Here is a 17,370-nt window from a genome sequence, read left to right on the forward strand (position 1 = left end):
CCCCCCACCCCAGCTGGGCCTCTGCAGCGCTCAAGCAGCTGGGGTGAAGCAAGGGGGGGGCTGAAACCCGCGGACTTGGGGCCAGTGGGGAAACTGAGACCCACGGGTGCGCGGGGGGGGGTGGGGCCGAGGAAACAGGCGTCGCAACTCATTGGAAGAGGGGGATAATCCTAGCGCCTCATGGGGCGCAACCCACCGCGTCCCCCGGCCCCGGAAAAGACCCCGTCCCCCCGCGCCTTGCCCGGCCCGGTCCGCCCCGCCTTAGTGAGGGCCGGCCGCCGCCGCCGCCTGAGCCCCCCCGCCCCGCTCCTTTGTCCGCGCGCCGACAGCTTTCCCGCCCTTTCCTCTCGCGCTGTTGACGCGCGCGCCTTCCCTGGAACGGGGGCCGTGTGCAGCGTAACCGCCTTTCTCCCCTCTCTTTCCTTGCTCCCATCAGGGGGCCGTGTGCAAAGGCCTTTCCCGCCTTTTCGCCTTGCCGCCCAACTGACGTTAGCGCCCTTGAGCCCTCCACGAAGGGCCGCGTGCAAAGAGCCCGCGCTGCCTGCCACAGCCTCTCCCAAGGCTTCCTTCTCACCCCGCCCTGGGGCTAGCGTGCAAAGCTGCTGCCCGTCCCTGTGGTACCCTGGTTCCCCCACCTCTGCCTTGTGTGGGGCCACGTGCAAAGGCTGTTAGCATCTTCTTCTCCTCACAGCTCCAGTCACTATGAAGGCCTGGTCTACACTAAAAATTAGATTGCCCGAGCTGCATGGCTCCTGGCAGTGAAAAATGTTGCACCCTGTGCTTTGTTGTAAGGTTGCCCTAACCCTCTGGTGCAGCCAGATTAGCCACAGTGGTAGGAGAAGCCCTTCCATGTTGGAAGTGCCTGCGCTATGGTGCTCCAGGGCACTGCTGTGGTGCACTCAGAGCCAAAGGCTCTTCATTGTTTTTCTTCTCCCACTATTGCCTCCATCAGCCCTGTCATGCCACATGCAATGGCTCTTCCTCGTGCCCTATTGCCTCCCACCCAGCGCCATTTGCAAACACTCTTGCCTCCTCTCTGCTCATTGCTTCCCGCACCGCTCCCAGGGCCATGTCCAAAGACTCCACACCTTTCACCTTCCCGCTGTTAGCCTAGACGTCACAGCGGCTCGCCTGGGGAAGGAAAATGGAGGTTGCAGTTCGTTGGAAGAGTGGGAATCTGAGCCCATCATGGGGACTTGTGTAAAGCACAGAGCCATTTGAAACACCCACACTTGTGTAACAGTGTTAAGAGTCGTATTCTGCAATAGTTACAGACTGTAGGAGGACAGGACCATAAAAACATTAGCTCATATTGGATAGTCCATCTCATAGAGGGGAATAGAGCGTATAACACAATACAAATATCACCTAATATATATGGCAATTTCTGAGGGAAAGTATTAAGAGAGAAATATAGTCTCTGTTACTTTTTCATCATTCTTCATTTCTTTGCCAGAAATGGAATTGGGTTTTTTTAAACTATTTTTGTTAACTATTTTGAAAAAGATGTATTGTGCAATATTTAAAAACATCTAAGTTAAAAATTAAACTAGCCAAATATCAAGCTGTATCTTTCAGGTTTTGCTTTTATTTAATAAAAAAGGACAAAATTATCAAACATTTCAGCTAATAAGCACGATAATTAAGTGTCCTGGTGCTATCTACAAAATACTGTACAGACAGTGATCACCACATTCTAAAGCTTCTGTGGGAAGTAATGCATGCAAAATCTTACAATCAGCAAGTTTTGAGAAAGCATCTGATTGTCATTTAACAATACATAATTTAAAATTAATAAAAACTGCATACTGAAAGATTATATTGGCTATTATCCCAGTACAATTATTGAGAAATTAGCATACTAAGACATTAATTACCAAGAAACCCAGGAAGCAGGACAAGGGCAGTAGAACAGCTAATATAGGTTCTGAATTATCATGCATGCAGCTTTCTGTAATACATTATAACATGAGTATTGCCAACCCCAAGCATTCAAAAATTATGAGTCCTGACCCTCCACCCCCAAAATCACGAGAATGGTTTAATAATCATTAAATTAAAAATACATTTAGGGTGCTTTTTATTTGCCTTCTGGTCTTTGAGCCTGTATGGTTCACTTGGATCACATTTTCAACCTTTTATCCACAACCATCAGCACTAGAAACACATTTTAAAAAATAAAAAAAAAGGCTGGGATTTTCACATAATCACAAAAATCCAAGATCTTTGAGAAAAAACACCAACTATTGTGATTCGTGGGATAAAATTTTGAGATGATTTACTGTCAGTAAATCTCGCATTTAACATTGACTTTGGTGCCATAGTACATAGTATCATTAGGATTGCCAACCCTCCAGGATTGTACTGGAGTCTGCAGGAATTAAAGATTATGTCATGTGGCGAAATCTCCAGGAATTCATCCAACCCTACTTATCATACATGTTCAACTGTTTTCAGGTGTGTTTTGAGGTTCTTAAAAACCTGAGCATTAAAAAAGGGCATTTTTGGCAAATTAAAAAGCAACGGTTTCACCTGCAAAACCATTGAGAAACTTGATTATAGAAAGCTTCTCAAACTTTCTGAACAATCTAGGTAGTTATAGGGCCTCCATCATTACAAGAATTAGCATCTATTCATAGAGTGGACCATAACATAAAGACAGGGCTGGCTCCAGGCCCCAGTGCGCCAAGCGCGTGCTTGGGGCGCATGCCGCGGGGAGCGCTCTGCCGGTTCCCGGGAGGGTGGCAGGCGGCTCTGGTGGACCTCCCGCAGGCGTGCCTGCGGAGGGTCCGCTGGTCCCGCGGCTCCGGTGGACCTCCGGGACCGGCAAGCGGCAGAGCGTCCCCCACGGCGTGCCGCCGTGCTTGGGGCGGCAAAATGGCTAGAGCCGGCCCTGCATAAAGAGATTGTTTTGAGGACACATCTCCTTAAATTTGTGAACACATGCACCACCTCCACTCCTGTTTGTGACACTAATAGCAATTGCCCACATAGGAAAGTAATATTAGATGCTTTCCTAATAGGTTTTTAACTTCTTTTAATGAGACAAGGAGAACCAATATCATGCGACTGGTTGGTTGAAGTAGTTGGTGTAGATGATTTTCTTTACGCTGCTCCAGGCTGGTTAGGAAACATGGAAGCAATATACCAAGAGGGCTAGCACTCATGAAGTTTTATAGCAAGCAGTGATTCTTACAGTAGTTTTTTTTGTTCTTGCATTTAACAGATCGTTTGGGGTCCATCAAATTTGTATGATTCAAGACAGGACTTATTGAAGACTACAGTTTTTTGGGGAACTCAGAACAAAATTAATTTTAAAGCATGTTTGACTCTTCATTTCTGCCAGCCAGGATTAAGTCTATTTTTCACATCACTGGGTAGTTGGCAAATGAAGCTATTCCACAAAGGTTGCCTCTGTTTTTTGCCATCCGGATATAACCGTGATCACCCCATCTGGTTCCCCAGCTGCAGAAGAGAAACAAACAATATATTTGTTTTTATATATAATATATATATAATGTTAAATCTTAACGCAGGTTCCGTTTCAGTTGTGGCTAAATGGGAGGTAGAGATGCAGAGCACTTTTACAGCTCAGAGTCTGAATGTTTTATAAAAGGATAGGTCTCCATGAAAAAAAAGATTTTAAATTAAGCATAAGCCTTAGCGCAAAAAAAACAAAACAAAAGTGTGCTCCTAGAGCTCAGAATGCAGCACTTCTCTGAAACCATTGCACACTGGAAGTACATTATAAATAATAAGAAATACAAATAACCATACCCAAAATTCCACTTTGCAGACAGGGATGTATCAACAAACACACAACTGTTATCTTTGTCAGAACACAGATACCCTCTTAAAGCTCAATAGTTGGGCAATTGTAATAAGCTCAAATCAAAGAAAAGCTAAAAATGGGGAAAAGACTTCCACAAACTTCTTGAAAAGAGAGTACTGGGCATGCCCATGAGTTTCATATTTATTATCTGTTTGTTTCGCATTTGAGAATTTTGGAGAATTAATCTCATATTTTACTTCAGATACACACAATGTATTTATTTCCTCTTTGCAGGCCACTAGTCCAATTAGATATCAAATTATTACACATTGGAAATCATTTAAAAACACAATGTCAGAGTTCAGGGCCAAAATCTAGGTCTATAGTAAATCATATGAATACACGTTTTTGTAATTGAAAAAAGTTCAGTGAAATTGCAGGTTCAAATGAATGTGTACACTTGTCTTCTGGAATGAACTATTCCTCTCTGTTTTTGAAACTCCAAGTCTTTAACCTTGTGCAGGACCATGAGAATCAGAAAGCAAAATTGGCTAGAAAAAGAAAATTAAATTAACTAAACTAGTTTGTGTCCAGCTGCCTGTCATGTGCAAAACCTAAACAGAATTAATAGTGAAAAGTAAATTAGAATTTTAAAATATACTTTCATATTTAATAATCAGAGATATAGTTAACAGAACAGTTAAAGACTTTTAAAACATATTTTATTTATTTTGATGCTGTCCTTGTAAAGTATTAAACCAGTTCTTTATGATGAAATTATATTTTAAAGAATTTTTAGGAAAGGTATTTTAATTAAAGAAAACTCATCCTTACCTGTTTTTGACGAGCCAATATGGCACACCTTTGTCCACACAATATCCCACAACAAGAACGGCATGGTTTATATGTGAAGAACTGCATTTTGAGTCATAGTACACACCTGAAAATATTTTATTTATTTATTTATGAAACAGCAGTGCCCAGAAGCCTCAGTCAGGAGCACTGTGCTCCTGTGATAGGCACTGTATTAAGACAAAGTCTCTATCCCAAAGAGGTTACAGTCTAAAGCCCCAATTCTTTAATGAGTTCCACACAAATACAAAGGCACGCCCATGTGCAGCTCATTGCAGGACTGTGGCCTAATTTAAGACAAGAGCTAATGAGTGAGTGAATAACTGTAGGACAGAAGTGGGGAGGGAGGACAAGGGTGACAATACAAAAAAACCTATGGTTGCATAGGTTAACTGTATATACCACTTACGGTTTCTAAATCATTTAAAAGAGAGAGAGATAAAAATGATATAACAGAATAAAGATATAATTGGCAAATCTGCATTTGATTTTGAAACCGTTTTCCTAAAACAGATAGGTCAATGAGTTGTTGTTTTGGAAACCTGAACCTCTCAGATACAGAATATACTGTTTTGCCAGGTACAGAATATACTGTAAATGGAGGTAGCCTCATCGCTTACTCTAATCAAAAACAATTTGGGAATCTGACCCTGTAAGCCTTCCTTATGTGAAGTTGATGGATCTATTTCTAAATCAGCTTTGCAGGACCAGATGTTAAGATAAATTTTTTTAAGTTCCCAAGCTTCTCACTTTTGGAGCATACACAGCAAGATGATCGGTTTCCTTCCATCTTTTCCTAAAGTCAGAGAGCCTCTAGTATATTAGCAGAATTATTTCTAAATAGGATGTTTCTCTACCCCCAATAATTTAATAGAGTCATAGATTCCAATGCCAGAAGGAATCATTGTGATCTTCTAGTCTGACTTCTTGTATAACACAGGCTGTAGAACTTCTTAAGAATAATTCCTAGGGCATATCTTTTTAAAAAAAAATTCCAATCTTGATTTTAAAATGGTCCATGATGGAGAATCCACCATGACCCTTGGTAAGTTGTTTCAATGGTTAATTACACTCACTTAAAAATGCATGTCTTCTTTCCAGTTTGAATCTGTCTAGCTTCATCTTCTAGCCATTGAATCTTGTTATACCTTTTTCGCTTAGTTTGAAAAGCCCATTATTAAATGTTTGTTCCCCATGTAGATATTTACCGAATGTAATCAACTCATCCCTTACATTTTCCAGGGCTGCTCTTCGACCCTGAATCAGCAAACCACTTACTAGAATGTACTTTACTTTAGGCATGTGAGCAGTGTGACAGAGTGACATGTACAAACTTTATTGAATTAAGTTAAACCCTACTGAATTATTGTATTAAAAAGGCAAATATGTATGCACTCTTGTGGGATTGTATGGAACTTCAAAATGCTTTTTGGAACACTACCTGTAAAGTGAATTTCCTAGACAGTACTTGAGGGAAATGCAAATTATCCCCTCCTGAGCTTGCCTATTGAAGCCACACTCTGGGGTGAGACCAGTTACCTACTCTTGGAAACTCCAGAAGAAGGACACTGCACCTTATAAAAAGTGGACCAAACACATTGTGAGCGCGCTTGTTCTGAGCTGAAGCTGTGATGAACTTGTAACCAGAAGGAATTCCCTTAGGTCAGAATCTGAATGACGGCTTCTGCCAGAATCTATGTTAGGGTTGTTGGGATGAATTCTGGTGAGCTTTATTAAGATACATGTAGGTTCTTTTATTGTTTTTATATGGGTACGTCTTCACTACCCGCCGTATCGGTGGGTAGCAATCGATTGCTCGGGGATCAACATATCGCGTCTCATCTAGACGCGATATATCTATCCCCAAACACGCTTATATCAATTCTGTAACTCCACCAACCCGAACGGAGTTGCGGAATCGACAGGGGGAGCCGCGGATATTGATCCCGCGCCGTGACGACGGTGAGTAATTCGACCTTAGATACTTCGACTTCAGCTACGTTATTCACGTAGCTGAAGTTGCGTATCTAAGATCGATTTTCCCCCGTAGTGTAGACCAGCCCTGTGTTTTCTTGTAATGCTTTTTATTGCAAGAATAAAATAGGAAGAACTGTGCGGCACTTATAACTTTTGACAATCACTCTGTTATCAGTCTCTGAAAAGAAAGCAAGCAGGTGTGATTGGGGAGCCTATTTCTTCTGGGAATAATAAAGTGAAGGCAGGGAACTGTGCATCCTGGAAATAACTCAGTAAGAAGGGAGAGAGACGTGTCTGCACTCAAGAGAGGCAATGGCTGGGGAGCTGGAAGCCTGAGAACGATGCCCTTGTTGTACCATTGAGGAAAAATATAGGTGGAGTTGTCCTGAATTGTGACAATTAGTTCTGTTGATTTCAGTGGAGCTGCTCACAGGCTTGAAGTCAGGTTTGTGTTTTGTTGATTCAGGGCCTTTGTCTCTAATTTTGTTAAGAACTAGTCAGGTCTCAGAAGATACAGGGAAAGAGAAAACTGCTTACCACTATGGTAATGTTGGAAGGATCTCAAACTTGCATCTATAGCAATCGATATTGGTCCCACTGAAGCCACTGTTCTTTCAAGATAAGTTTCACTTCCTTTAGGTATTTTTTTATAGCTGACACAGGTGGCAGCCCGTCCAGAAGTTTTATAACGGCAATGATTGTCCTGTAGAAGATGGCAGACAGAGATATAAGGGCACAATAAGTATGGCAAGTAAGTTAGTGCTAAGTTTTATCATCTTAATTAATTAACAGAATCCTGTAACAGTCCTGAGGTATATAACATACTGGTTTATTCAGGTCTGTTTATGTGTTTTAGTTCCTTTCCAGTAACTTAGCTCTTCCCAGAAAATAGAACTTACTCTTTCACTGTACAAGGTGAGTGAGGTAATAATATCCTTAATTGGACCAACTTCTGTTGGTGAAAGAAACAAACTTTTGAGCCTCACAGAGCTCTTCTCCAGGTCTGGGAAAGGTAATTAGTGTGTCACAGCTAAATACACAGTGAAAGAGATTGTTAAGGATAGGGAATTAACACATGAAGTTGAAGTGGTCAATTAACAATTTATTGTGGGACCAACAAAGCTACAACAACACTGCAAACAACTTGTTCACTGTACACACATGTACTAGCGTGACACATTCCATCCAATAAATGCCAGTACAGTATACCTTATATGTATTAGCTAATATATTACAGTATTATCGACTCTGTGGTATGCTGATATATGAAATGGCACCATTATTTTCAGGGCCCCATGTACAGCAAGATGGGTATAAATTCTGATTCAGTGGCATGGTTTCCTACTTTCTGTGATACTTACTCTGAAAATGTTGCCACAAAGACAGCTAAAAGTCAAAATGTGGGGTTTGATTCAATTTAATTAAATGAACAATGTCAACTTCAAAACAATCACTCTTCTGTCTGAATTGTTTTAAACCTATTGTTACAGAAGCTAACACCTACAATTACTATAATTGAAAAAGATTGCAGGAAAAAAGATTTTTTTCTGTTTTGCTTTGCAAATTTGTCAGCCCTTTATGTATAATCTGTTTCACAGTTTCCCCTGTATAGTCAGTTACTCCTGTTGTTTGTGTGAATCTTTCACATAGCAACAAGACTGAGAAAAGCATTTTTAAAAAATAGGAAAATGGTTGCAAAACCACAAAAATTGGTAGGTGGCCTCCTGCAACTAGCTTATCTGATCTTATCTTATTAAACTGAATAGAATTCAGGTAAATGGTGCTCCTTTAAATATGAAAATATACTATACAATAGTACAATATCCCTGGTGGTTTGTTAAATACTAAATTCAATCTTACTGATTTTCCAGTGCTTTGCACCAAGCTTGTTTCTGCTCTCACATGAGTTTTAAACAAGAGTAAACTTTCCTGACTTCAGTGAATTTACTGTTTATTTACACCAGGGCAACATAGAGCAGTATCAGGCCCGTCTTCTGTAGTCATCTATACTGTGCAAAGTCAGTATTAAGTTGGCATAAAATTCTACCAGATCAAAAGCACATCATTGTACACCGAGTTTGCACTGACTTTGAACAGTTGCAAATGACTACACAAGGTGCAAAGCAGTGGAAAATGAGGTTCTGTTTATTTGACTCCCCCACTGCATTTTCAGTTTTCAGTATGCAACAGTGTTTTTTTCTTTTAATTAAGAACACATAACTGCACGGCAGAAGTTGTCAATAGGAAGCTGGAGGTGTTGGCAGCTGGCTAGTGAACATCTTGGGTCTTTGGACACTCCAAAAGTTGTGGGAGGCAGTTGAAGATTGTGAGAAAAGCATATTAGCTACATATGTTTGCTAAAATAATCAACAGTGAAATAGTTAATATTTATTTAAATTGCTGTAATTCACACTTCTCTGAGAGCTGTTCTTTCAAGCACTCTGCAGACTCGGGAAGACAATATGGTATTAGGATTACACTTGGGTCCCATTTGGAAAGTTTTCATAAACATATAGGATTTGAGTTAAAATATGCAGCAATCAAGAAGAAAAAACCCCAAAATCTATTAAAATGTTAATATAACCATTGTATAAGGTAGAGATTTGAGTCCTCTCCCTGATTTGTCTTTTAGATAAAACACTTTATAGTAAAATATAGACTTTTCCAACCTTTTTCCTCCCCAAAGAAACACCTCTGGACCAAGTGATACTCACCCGACCTTCATATGGGTACGACGTTTCTGAGTCAATGCCATGGTTGTTTATAACATATCTGAAGGCACTAGTCATAAAGCCTCCGTGGCAACCATGGTTGCCATATTTCCAGGAGCAGTCTACTAGGTTCTGGGGACTAAGTGACACCAAACGCCCTGTTTTCTTCTTCAGTTGTCCTTCCAAGGCCCCCACGGCACTGAAAGCCCAACAAGAACCACAAGATCCCTGTGGCACATTGCAAGGTTCAACAGCAACAGAAAGGAGAGATGTTATGGCAGGTGTCATTAATGGCTTAATTATACATTTAAGATAGCAACACTGGTGTAAAGCCACTGGCATTACTCCTGACTTACAGCAGCACAAGTGAGAGAAGAGTGAGGGACACAATGCAGTTGTGAGACAGGTATCTTTAACTATCCGAGAAGTAAATATAGCTAGTCTACCTGCAATTCTTGGAGACATATAGCTTCCATAAAATGAGTTTGATAACAATTTTTGCTAACCCAACCCATGAAGCTGTATGAATTGGATACATTAAGTAGTGGAATGATAAGTCTTAATTGAAAATGGGTTATGCAGTCTTTCAGTGACAGTTAAAATCCAATGACAGTTAAAATCTGTGCAATGGCTATTGAGTGTCTTATGGGAATTGGGCCAGATTCCCCGGGTTCTTCTGCAGCACAAAGTGGCCTTAAACCAGCCAGAGATTTTCAACAAAGAATTCTCCTTGTGTAGGAGGAATGTCTGCTGATGCAGAGCTGGTGGAGGTGGTATAGTTGCCTTCCCAACCCCATGAAAGACGGCAAGAGGCAGCCTAGTGGAGTTGAACTCCAGTATGACTGATGATCCTATGCTAGCATAAAGGGTCTATTCCTTCAGTGCCATTCTTTACACAGCAACATAAATTAGAGTAGGATCCAGCAGTCCTGATTCAAGGTAGCACAACTATCTCCCTGCAGTCACCACTCTTCGTTACATTCAAGCACTGTTCAGGTGTAGTGCAAATCAATGCCATTGGGCTTAGTGTCCTTGGTCCAGTTCCTAGCTGATAGGTATCCACGTCACAAAAAACACTTCCATGTTTGATACTAAGATCAACCATCCCCTCTCCTTTCAGATCAGGGCTGATGCATGTTAGTAGGAGGTCAGTGGGGGAGAAGCTTGCATTGCCACTGCCTATGCTGTACTCTGCCTTCTCTGTATAAGAGCAAAGAATTTAATTCTCTGCTTTTGTTAATGACCCTTTTCACCTACATTAATGCTAAAGTTGTTTTAAAAATAAATTAAATTGAATGAACAACATCAAAGAAAGAGGCATATTTTTTGCATAAAATAAATTACATGTTGACATGGATAATGCAGATATATAGATATTTGCATAGAATGTCGTTTACAAACATTATATTGGTGTGACCATGCAGTTCTTCCTCAGTAATGTGAAGAAGGGGATGGGAGATTTGCACTATTCTGCAAGTATGTGGCTTGCAATATTCATTCTCCACCTACTATAATTTCCACCTCTGAGTTCGCACCTGGTTCTTTACATTGGTGACATAACCGCTCTTCCTCCAATCTATGCAGTCTGGGGCCTGATCCTGAATACTTTCTTGAGGCCAGTCAGCTGTGAGGTTATCCATTTCTGAGTCGGATACCCTGAGCCCTGTCATTGTAGCCGTTACTTCCTCAGATGTCTGTTAAAATAAAAATTAAAAAAGAAATAGAGTATATTAAATCAGTAACTGGTCATACTGCTATTAACTTTGTAGCAGTTGGCAAATACATGGCAGAAAATGTCTAAGATTTAAACTGTAGATTTACTATAAAAGGTGGCTGTGTAAAATGGCACCTTCTTATTCGGTGGGGCTTGATCCAAAGCCCACTCCTTTAATAATTCTCTGCTCCTTTTACTTGAGGATCTCAAAGCACAGTGCAAATGAATGTAAGTATTATCCTCATTTTACAGATGTCTAAGGCTGCACAGCTATTCAGTGGCAGGACTGTTAACAGAATCTAGATCTCTTGATTCCCAATCCAGTGTCCTAGCCTTTGAACTATGTTAACTACCCTCTGCTCCCATGCACCTCCTCAGGATCATATTACTTTTGATCATTTACTTTTAAAAGTAATTGGAATACAGGTAACTAGTTAGTGTAATTAATTATACTAGCAATCCTGACCAAGGTGAGGGAAAAATCTTTTTACAATTATTATTACTTCTTTTTTAAAAGGAGCTTGAAACAATAATGCCTAGATTAAAATAGCACTATATAATTTTAAAACAAAGTAGCACGAAGAAATTTACCATGTCTGCAAAGCCATTCATGGCCATTGTGTATGAATGCTTTCCCATTGACTCTTCCAAGTTATGAACTGTAACTATTTTCAGGGTTTTTTCCCAGATCAAGCGCCTGGAAAGCTCTTCCTCCTGAAATAATGAAAGAAATGAGAACATTTTTGGCCACAAAAATTGGGTTAATAAAAATTATATATTTTTTGGCAGGATAAGGTTGTTTTTGTGATTTTTTTCCAATGGGAAATTTCCCAATGAAACTACATTTTTTGTTTCATTTTAAATTGAAATTTAATTTTGTTTTTCTTCTAAAATTTTCACTTTCTTTTCTTTTTTCCCTTTTTGCCGTAATAAGATGAATAATATATAGTTTGGGAGGAAAGAAAACTCCCAATTTTTCATTTTTTTTTCTTTTTCTCTTTTCTACTTTAACTTTTTAAACATCTTCCATTTTGCAAGAGATACATAATGGCAAAAGGAAAAATGAAATATGCCACTCTAGCTTTTCCAAAGTTAGAGAAGTTTTGCCAAGTTACACAGTAGAGAAAGGAAAAAATGAAAGAGTAAAAAGATGTCTTTCATTATAAAACAAAAACAAAAAACCAGTGAGAGAAAAGGGAAAAAACTAAAATCAGACATTTAAAAAATTTAACTAATTTTTATTTTTTTAAAACCACAACAAATATCTCAAAATGAATCTGAAACAATGAACATTTTTTGTTTCAAAATTTTCAGGTGACAAATTGAAAAATTTCAAATGAATAATTTTTAATAAAAAATCTTCATGAGGCAAAACATGGGTTTTTCAACCAGTTCTCATTAAATTATCGAGCATGGACAATGTAATTACAATTTTTAAATATTGAGGAGCACTCTGCTTCTTTCTGGTAATTTCCATGGGTCAGAGATATACACCAGATTGAGAGTGAGCAAAGTTATTCTTTTCCTTTCAGGAATTTGAGGAAATCCCCAGATCAAAACATAATAGCTTTGGATGAAAAATATTAAGAATGTTTCTCTCCACTTATGGTATAGTCCAAGAATGTAAATTAACTTATTAGAAACACAAACTCTTGAGCTGCACTTTGTAGGCACATTGAAGCAACCTTCAGCTGGAAGTGTAAGTGACCCTTACCACAGTGCAGATCTCACTAATAAATAGTTGTGGAGCTGCTCATGATAATATTTAATCCAGATATACCATGATGTTGAACATTTCAGTCTCCAGAACTCTATTCAGTTCTTCTGTTTGTCTTCGCCACTAAATTATTAACCAGTAAAAAGAATCAACCAGGTAGTAGTGGGTATGGTTCTGCCTATGAATATTTAGTGCAATACACCATAAAAATAAATATTTAGAATGCAAAGATAATTACTTCACTGCTGTACTGCTTTTGGTAGATTGTCTTCCAGCGTTCCCAGTCTGAATCAAGGGTAGGATCCTTGCCTATGCTGGCAACAGATGCTGCTACCATAAGCAGTAAAACACTGCCCAGTGTCAGCATCTTAAACTGCAAAAGATGTAAAATGGATGTTATATAACACAATGTATTAATTCCTTCCCATCACAGTCCAGGATCTTTGAAGAGCTCAGGGGAATGGCACAGGCACACAGCAGGTGCGGGAATCCCAACCGCGACACGCTGACTGTGCCTCAGGTAGAGCTGTAGCCAGACTAAGGTTGGCTGTCCACTTCCTCCCATTGGGGTGTACCTAGAGTAGCGGGTGTTGTCTGCCTCCTCTGAATAGGTGGCCCACGACAGTCCTGGCAGGTCCGTGGCAGTAGTAAATTCCCTGGAAGACAGGGCATCATTGGGCTTAACTGCAGGGTCGGTGGCGAGGAGCGAACTGGGTCCATCTGTCTCCTCAGGTGTCTCAGCTCCAACTGAGCAGGAGGGAGGCCACACAGCCTCACTACACAAATATTTTCATCAATATTTGAAATATTCCTCCAAATAGTCACAAATAATATTACCATAAATACTGGGCAGTTAAGTTTGCCCAGTATTTATGAATCTGCTTTCCAATCATTTCCCACTTTTAGTCCTAGATCTTTAAAAGAGAAGAGCAGCTATCATACTCACCACTGGACCCCCTTATTGGTTGAGACCAAGCACAGAATAAGCCATAGAAATTTAACCTCCAGCTTATCCCATGAGGTGCTTCCTCTGGGATAGCGTGGAGTCCCATTTAACAAGGCAATATGAAAGAAGCTCACTGAGTCATTTTATCTATTTTGTTATGGACAGGTGATGTCACTTCTGTTTTTGGGACTGTTGACTGTGCACCCTTCACTGTATTAAATGTATGAGGGGGCAGAAATAGAGAAAAACAGAGAAAGAAAGATGATAAGTCAATACATGTAGCATATATGCAATTTACCTGTTAAATTGCTGTGATCCTGAGACAGTACTCCTTCTTTGAACTTAAGGAACAGACTGAGGACCACAGAGCACAGATGAGGCTTCCCAAGTCTGGATGTAGCAAAGGTTCCTGGGTGCTTTATAAAGTCAGGGATCCAGCAGTCAACTGGAGAAATTCCCTATGCAGAGGTTTCATTTTAAAAAAAATGCTTTCTATCATGAGAATAGACCATTTCTTGCTCAAGACTTGTTTTGTAATGATTAAGCAGGCACAAAACTCAAGCAGAAGGGAACAAAAGCAGAACTCTGGAACTGAAAGCAAATATCTTGTTGCATCTTTTGCATACAACATAGGTGAAAGCACTAGTCAGATGGTATAACTTGCTTCCATAAAAAGGTTTTGTAACATTTGGCTAGCTTGACGCATGCAGTTATATGAATGGGACATATTCTCAGTCTGTATAATTGAAAGATAAACCTAAAAACAAAGTTTCCAAGAGGACTGACTGCTTAATGGAAATGGAATATGAAGCCCTTCCACTCTCAATGACCGTTCAAATTCAGCCCATGGCGAAATCGTTACTTTGCAATGGCTATTCAGTGTTCAATGTGAATTGAGTTTGGCGGTTTCCATGTATTTCCTAATGGACCTGTGTCCACATCACAAAACTTGGTGAAAGTTGGAACTTTCCTGGCAGCCTCAATAAGCCAAAGCTATAATGTGCCATGGGGACTGAACTCAACCTCTCACATCAGGACTGAGGCACTTTGCTTGGGGCCGCAGTGAGAGATGCTTACAATGCCACTGCTTTGTCTCTCTCACCAACAGAAGTTGGTCCAATAAAAGATACTACCTCACCCACTTTGTCTCTCTAATTCTATACTTCAGTTTTTCTGCACTAAACCAAGAACTTCACCCTCCAAGTTGTGCATCTGACACTTTTCAACTACGTTATCACTAGATTTGCTGAAAAACACATTAAATAAAAGAATTCTTGGTGAAGAGGCATTTTTAAATGAAATCAACTAATCTATATTTTGAGGTGATTAATGCAGATAAGATAATTTCATAGATTTCCATTTGCAAGTTTTTTACTGGAGTGGGTAGACGATCCTTAATGCAAGGACAGGGGTAGGAGATTTGCATAGCTCAGTAAACATGGTCATTTCAGTTTTTATTTTCCACCTGCTTTAATTTCCAACTTTGCATTCACAGCATGTATTTTACTTTGGTTACATAACCTTTCCTCTTTTGTTCCAGGCTGGGTACTGAATAGTTTCTTCAGATCAATGGACTAAGGTTATTCATTTCTGAGTCAGAGATCTTGAGCCTGATGATCATAGAAGCTACTTCCTCCAAAGTCTACTTAAAGAAAAAGAAAAAAAGAGAAGAAAATACAGAAAAAAATTACCAGTAATTACCAGTGTGTGAGGGCACCATGAGTCAATGGATCTGCTTTCTGTCAGTATCCGGTGTTAGATGTGCTGATTTTAGTGACAAAATGAAAGTGCTTTATGCTCCTATTGGTCCTGAAGATCAAACACAGCTAAGTGAGCCAGATTGTTTTGGTTTGTATCAACAGAACTGTTAACTAAGTTCCAGTCACAGGAACTAAGTTACATCTGTGCAATTCCATTAGAGACATGGAGTCAGACTGGGGTAGCTGGGGCATAACTTTAAGACAAAGAGGTTGCAGAGATGTGGGTAAGGGCAGAGTTTGGTGAGCAAGTTCTTTATTCCTGGTGATGATGCAATCAAGAAGTACCCAGCTTGAATTTCAGATCTGAAGTCCAGTGTGCAATGGCAGCTAGGGGGAAAAAATCTGTTTATTTGTAAACTGGTCAGATTTGCTCTGTAGTTAACATGGAGAGGCACAATGCCATTTTTACCGTGACTTATCAACCACACTTCAAGCCCTTAATCCTGCAACCAAGGTTGTGATGTTCCACTGCAAGTCTGAATGGAGGCTATGCATGGGCACAAAGAGTAACCCTGTACTCCCTGAGGCCAGGTGTACACCACAGACCTACACTGGTATAACTACATTGCTCAGGGTGTGAAAAATCCATCCTCCTGAGCAACATAGTTATACCAACCTTAACCTCCCAAAGCAGACAGCACTATGTCAGTGGGAGAGCTTCTCCAATCAACATAGCTACCGCCTCTTACAAAGGTGGATTAACTATGCCAACGGGAGCCAGCTCTTCACTTAAGCACTATAGCAGTGCACTGATGCAGCATTTTTAGCATAGACCTGCCCTTACTCTGAAGAGCGCAATCTTGAATGAGATTTTAGGCCCTTTTTCGTGGTTACATTAAGGCTCACTTACATTGCTCTGGCAGCCTAAAGTGCCTTAAAGTGGGTACAAATGTAATTTATACCTACAGTGAACCCTCTTTCAGCTGCCAAAGTGGTGCAAAAGGAACTTAGCAAAACTGAGAATTAGACCCATGGTCTTTTGTTGTCTGATCATAAAAGAAAATGCTCTTGACAAACAGGAGAAATGGTTTGAACTAAATAGAATGAAATTCAAAAATGACAAATGCAAAGTGCTATACTTAGGAAGGAATAATCAATTGCACAAATAAAAATGGAAAATGACTGCATAGGAAGGAGTTCTGCAGAAAAGGATTTGGGTGTTATAGTGGATCACAAACTAAATATGAGTCAACAATGTAACACTCTTGCAAAAAAAGCAAGCATCATTCTGGGATGTATTAGCAGCAGTGTTGTAAGCAAAAGCACAAAAAGTAATTCTGTTATACTAATTATATTAGACCAGTAAAAACCAGCAGGATCTTATTAAAGGGGACAAGGCAAAGATGCCACATTTATTATGATGATAATTTGATTTATGACTAATAACTAATATCTTAATTCTTATACACACACATTATACCTAATACCTATACACACATACACACACACACACACACACACACACACATCTATCAGATGTTCTGCAGCTGCTGCATAGTTACCAGTCCTGAAGATAGCTTAAGTTCATAGCTTGATTTTGTAGCTTGGGTTCGTAGCTTGTGGCGGCTAACTGGCCAGGAAAGCCAGGCACAAGGACAAGCTGGTTCTCTGTTGGGCAGGCACTGATGTCCTTCCATGTTGGCAGCAGAATGTTACCCAGAGTCTCTCATCTCACCCTTCTTTTTTATAGGCTTTTAGCTTGGATTCAAAGTCTATAGGTCTTGCTGTGTCACGCTGCCTCTGGGTTTAGATTGATCACCCATCAATTGCAGGCGTGACTTTCAGCCTTGAACCTGGCTTTGATCTTCCTTCTGTTGTTCTGTTGTCCTTTTCTTTTTAGGGTGGATGCTTCTTACTTTGTTTAGGGCTGTTGTCTAGGTCTTCAGCCGTTGGTATTTGAACTTTATCTCATCAGGACAGG

At 40.0% G+C, this 17,370-nt stretch overlaps 1 protein-coding gene across 1 annotated transcript; it reads right to left on the bottom strand.

Annotated features, from left to right (window-relative positions):
- Window positions 1-3,365: 3,365 nt before the first annotated feature.
- On the bottom strand, window positions 3,366-13,431 carry LOC115639342 (cathepsin K-like). Its single transcript, XM_030541992.1, has 8 exons — window positions 13,319-13,431; window positions 12,982-13,116; window positions 11,618-11,740; window positions 10,848-11,006; window positions 9,316-9,540; window positions 7,139-7,304; window positions 4,607-4,712; window positions 3,366-3,465 (listed from the first exon to the last, which is right to left on the bottom strand). The coding sequence occupies exons 2-8, from the start codon at window positions 13,108-13,110 to the stop codon at window positions 3,366-3,368; spliced, it is 1,008 nt and encodes a 335-aa protein (XP_030397852.1). The 5' UTR covers window positions 13,111-13,116; window positions 13,319-13,431.
- Window positions 13,432-17,370: the final 3,939 nt, after the last annotated feature.

This window comes from Gopherus evgoodei, chromosome 24, assembly GCF_007399415.2.
Source record: "Gopherus evgoodei ecotype Sinaloan lineage chromosome 24, rGopEvg1_v1.p, whole genome shotgun sequence".
NCBI classification, from domain to species: domain Eukaryota; kingdom Metazoa; phylum Chordata; order Testudines; family Testudinidae; genus Gopherus; species Gopherus evgoodei.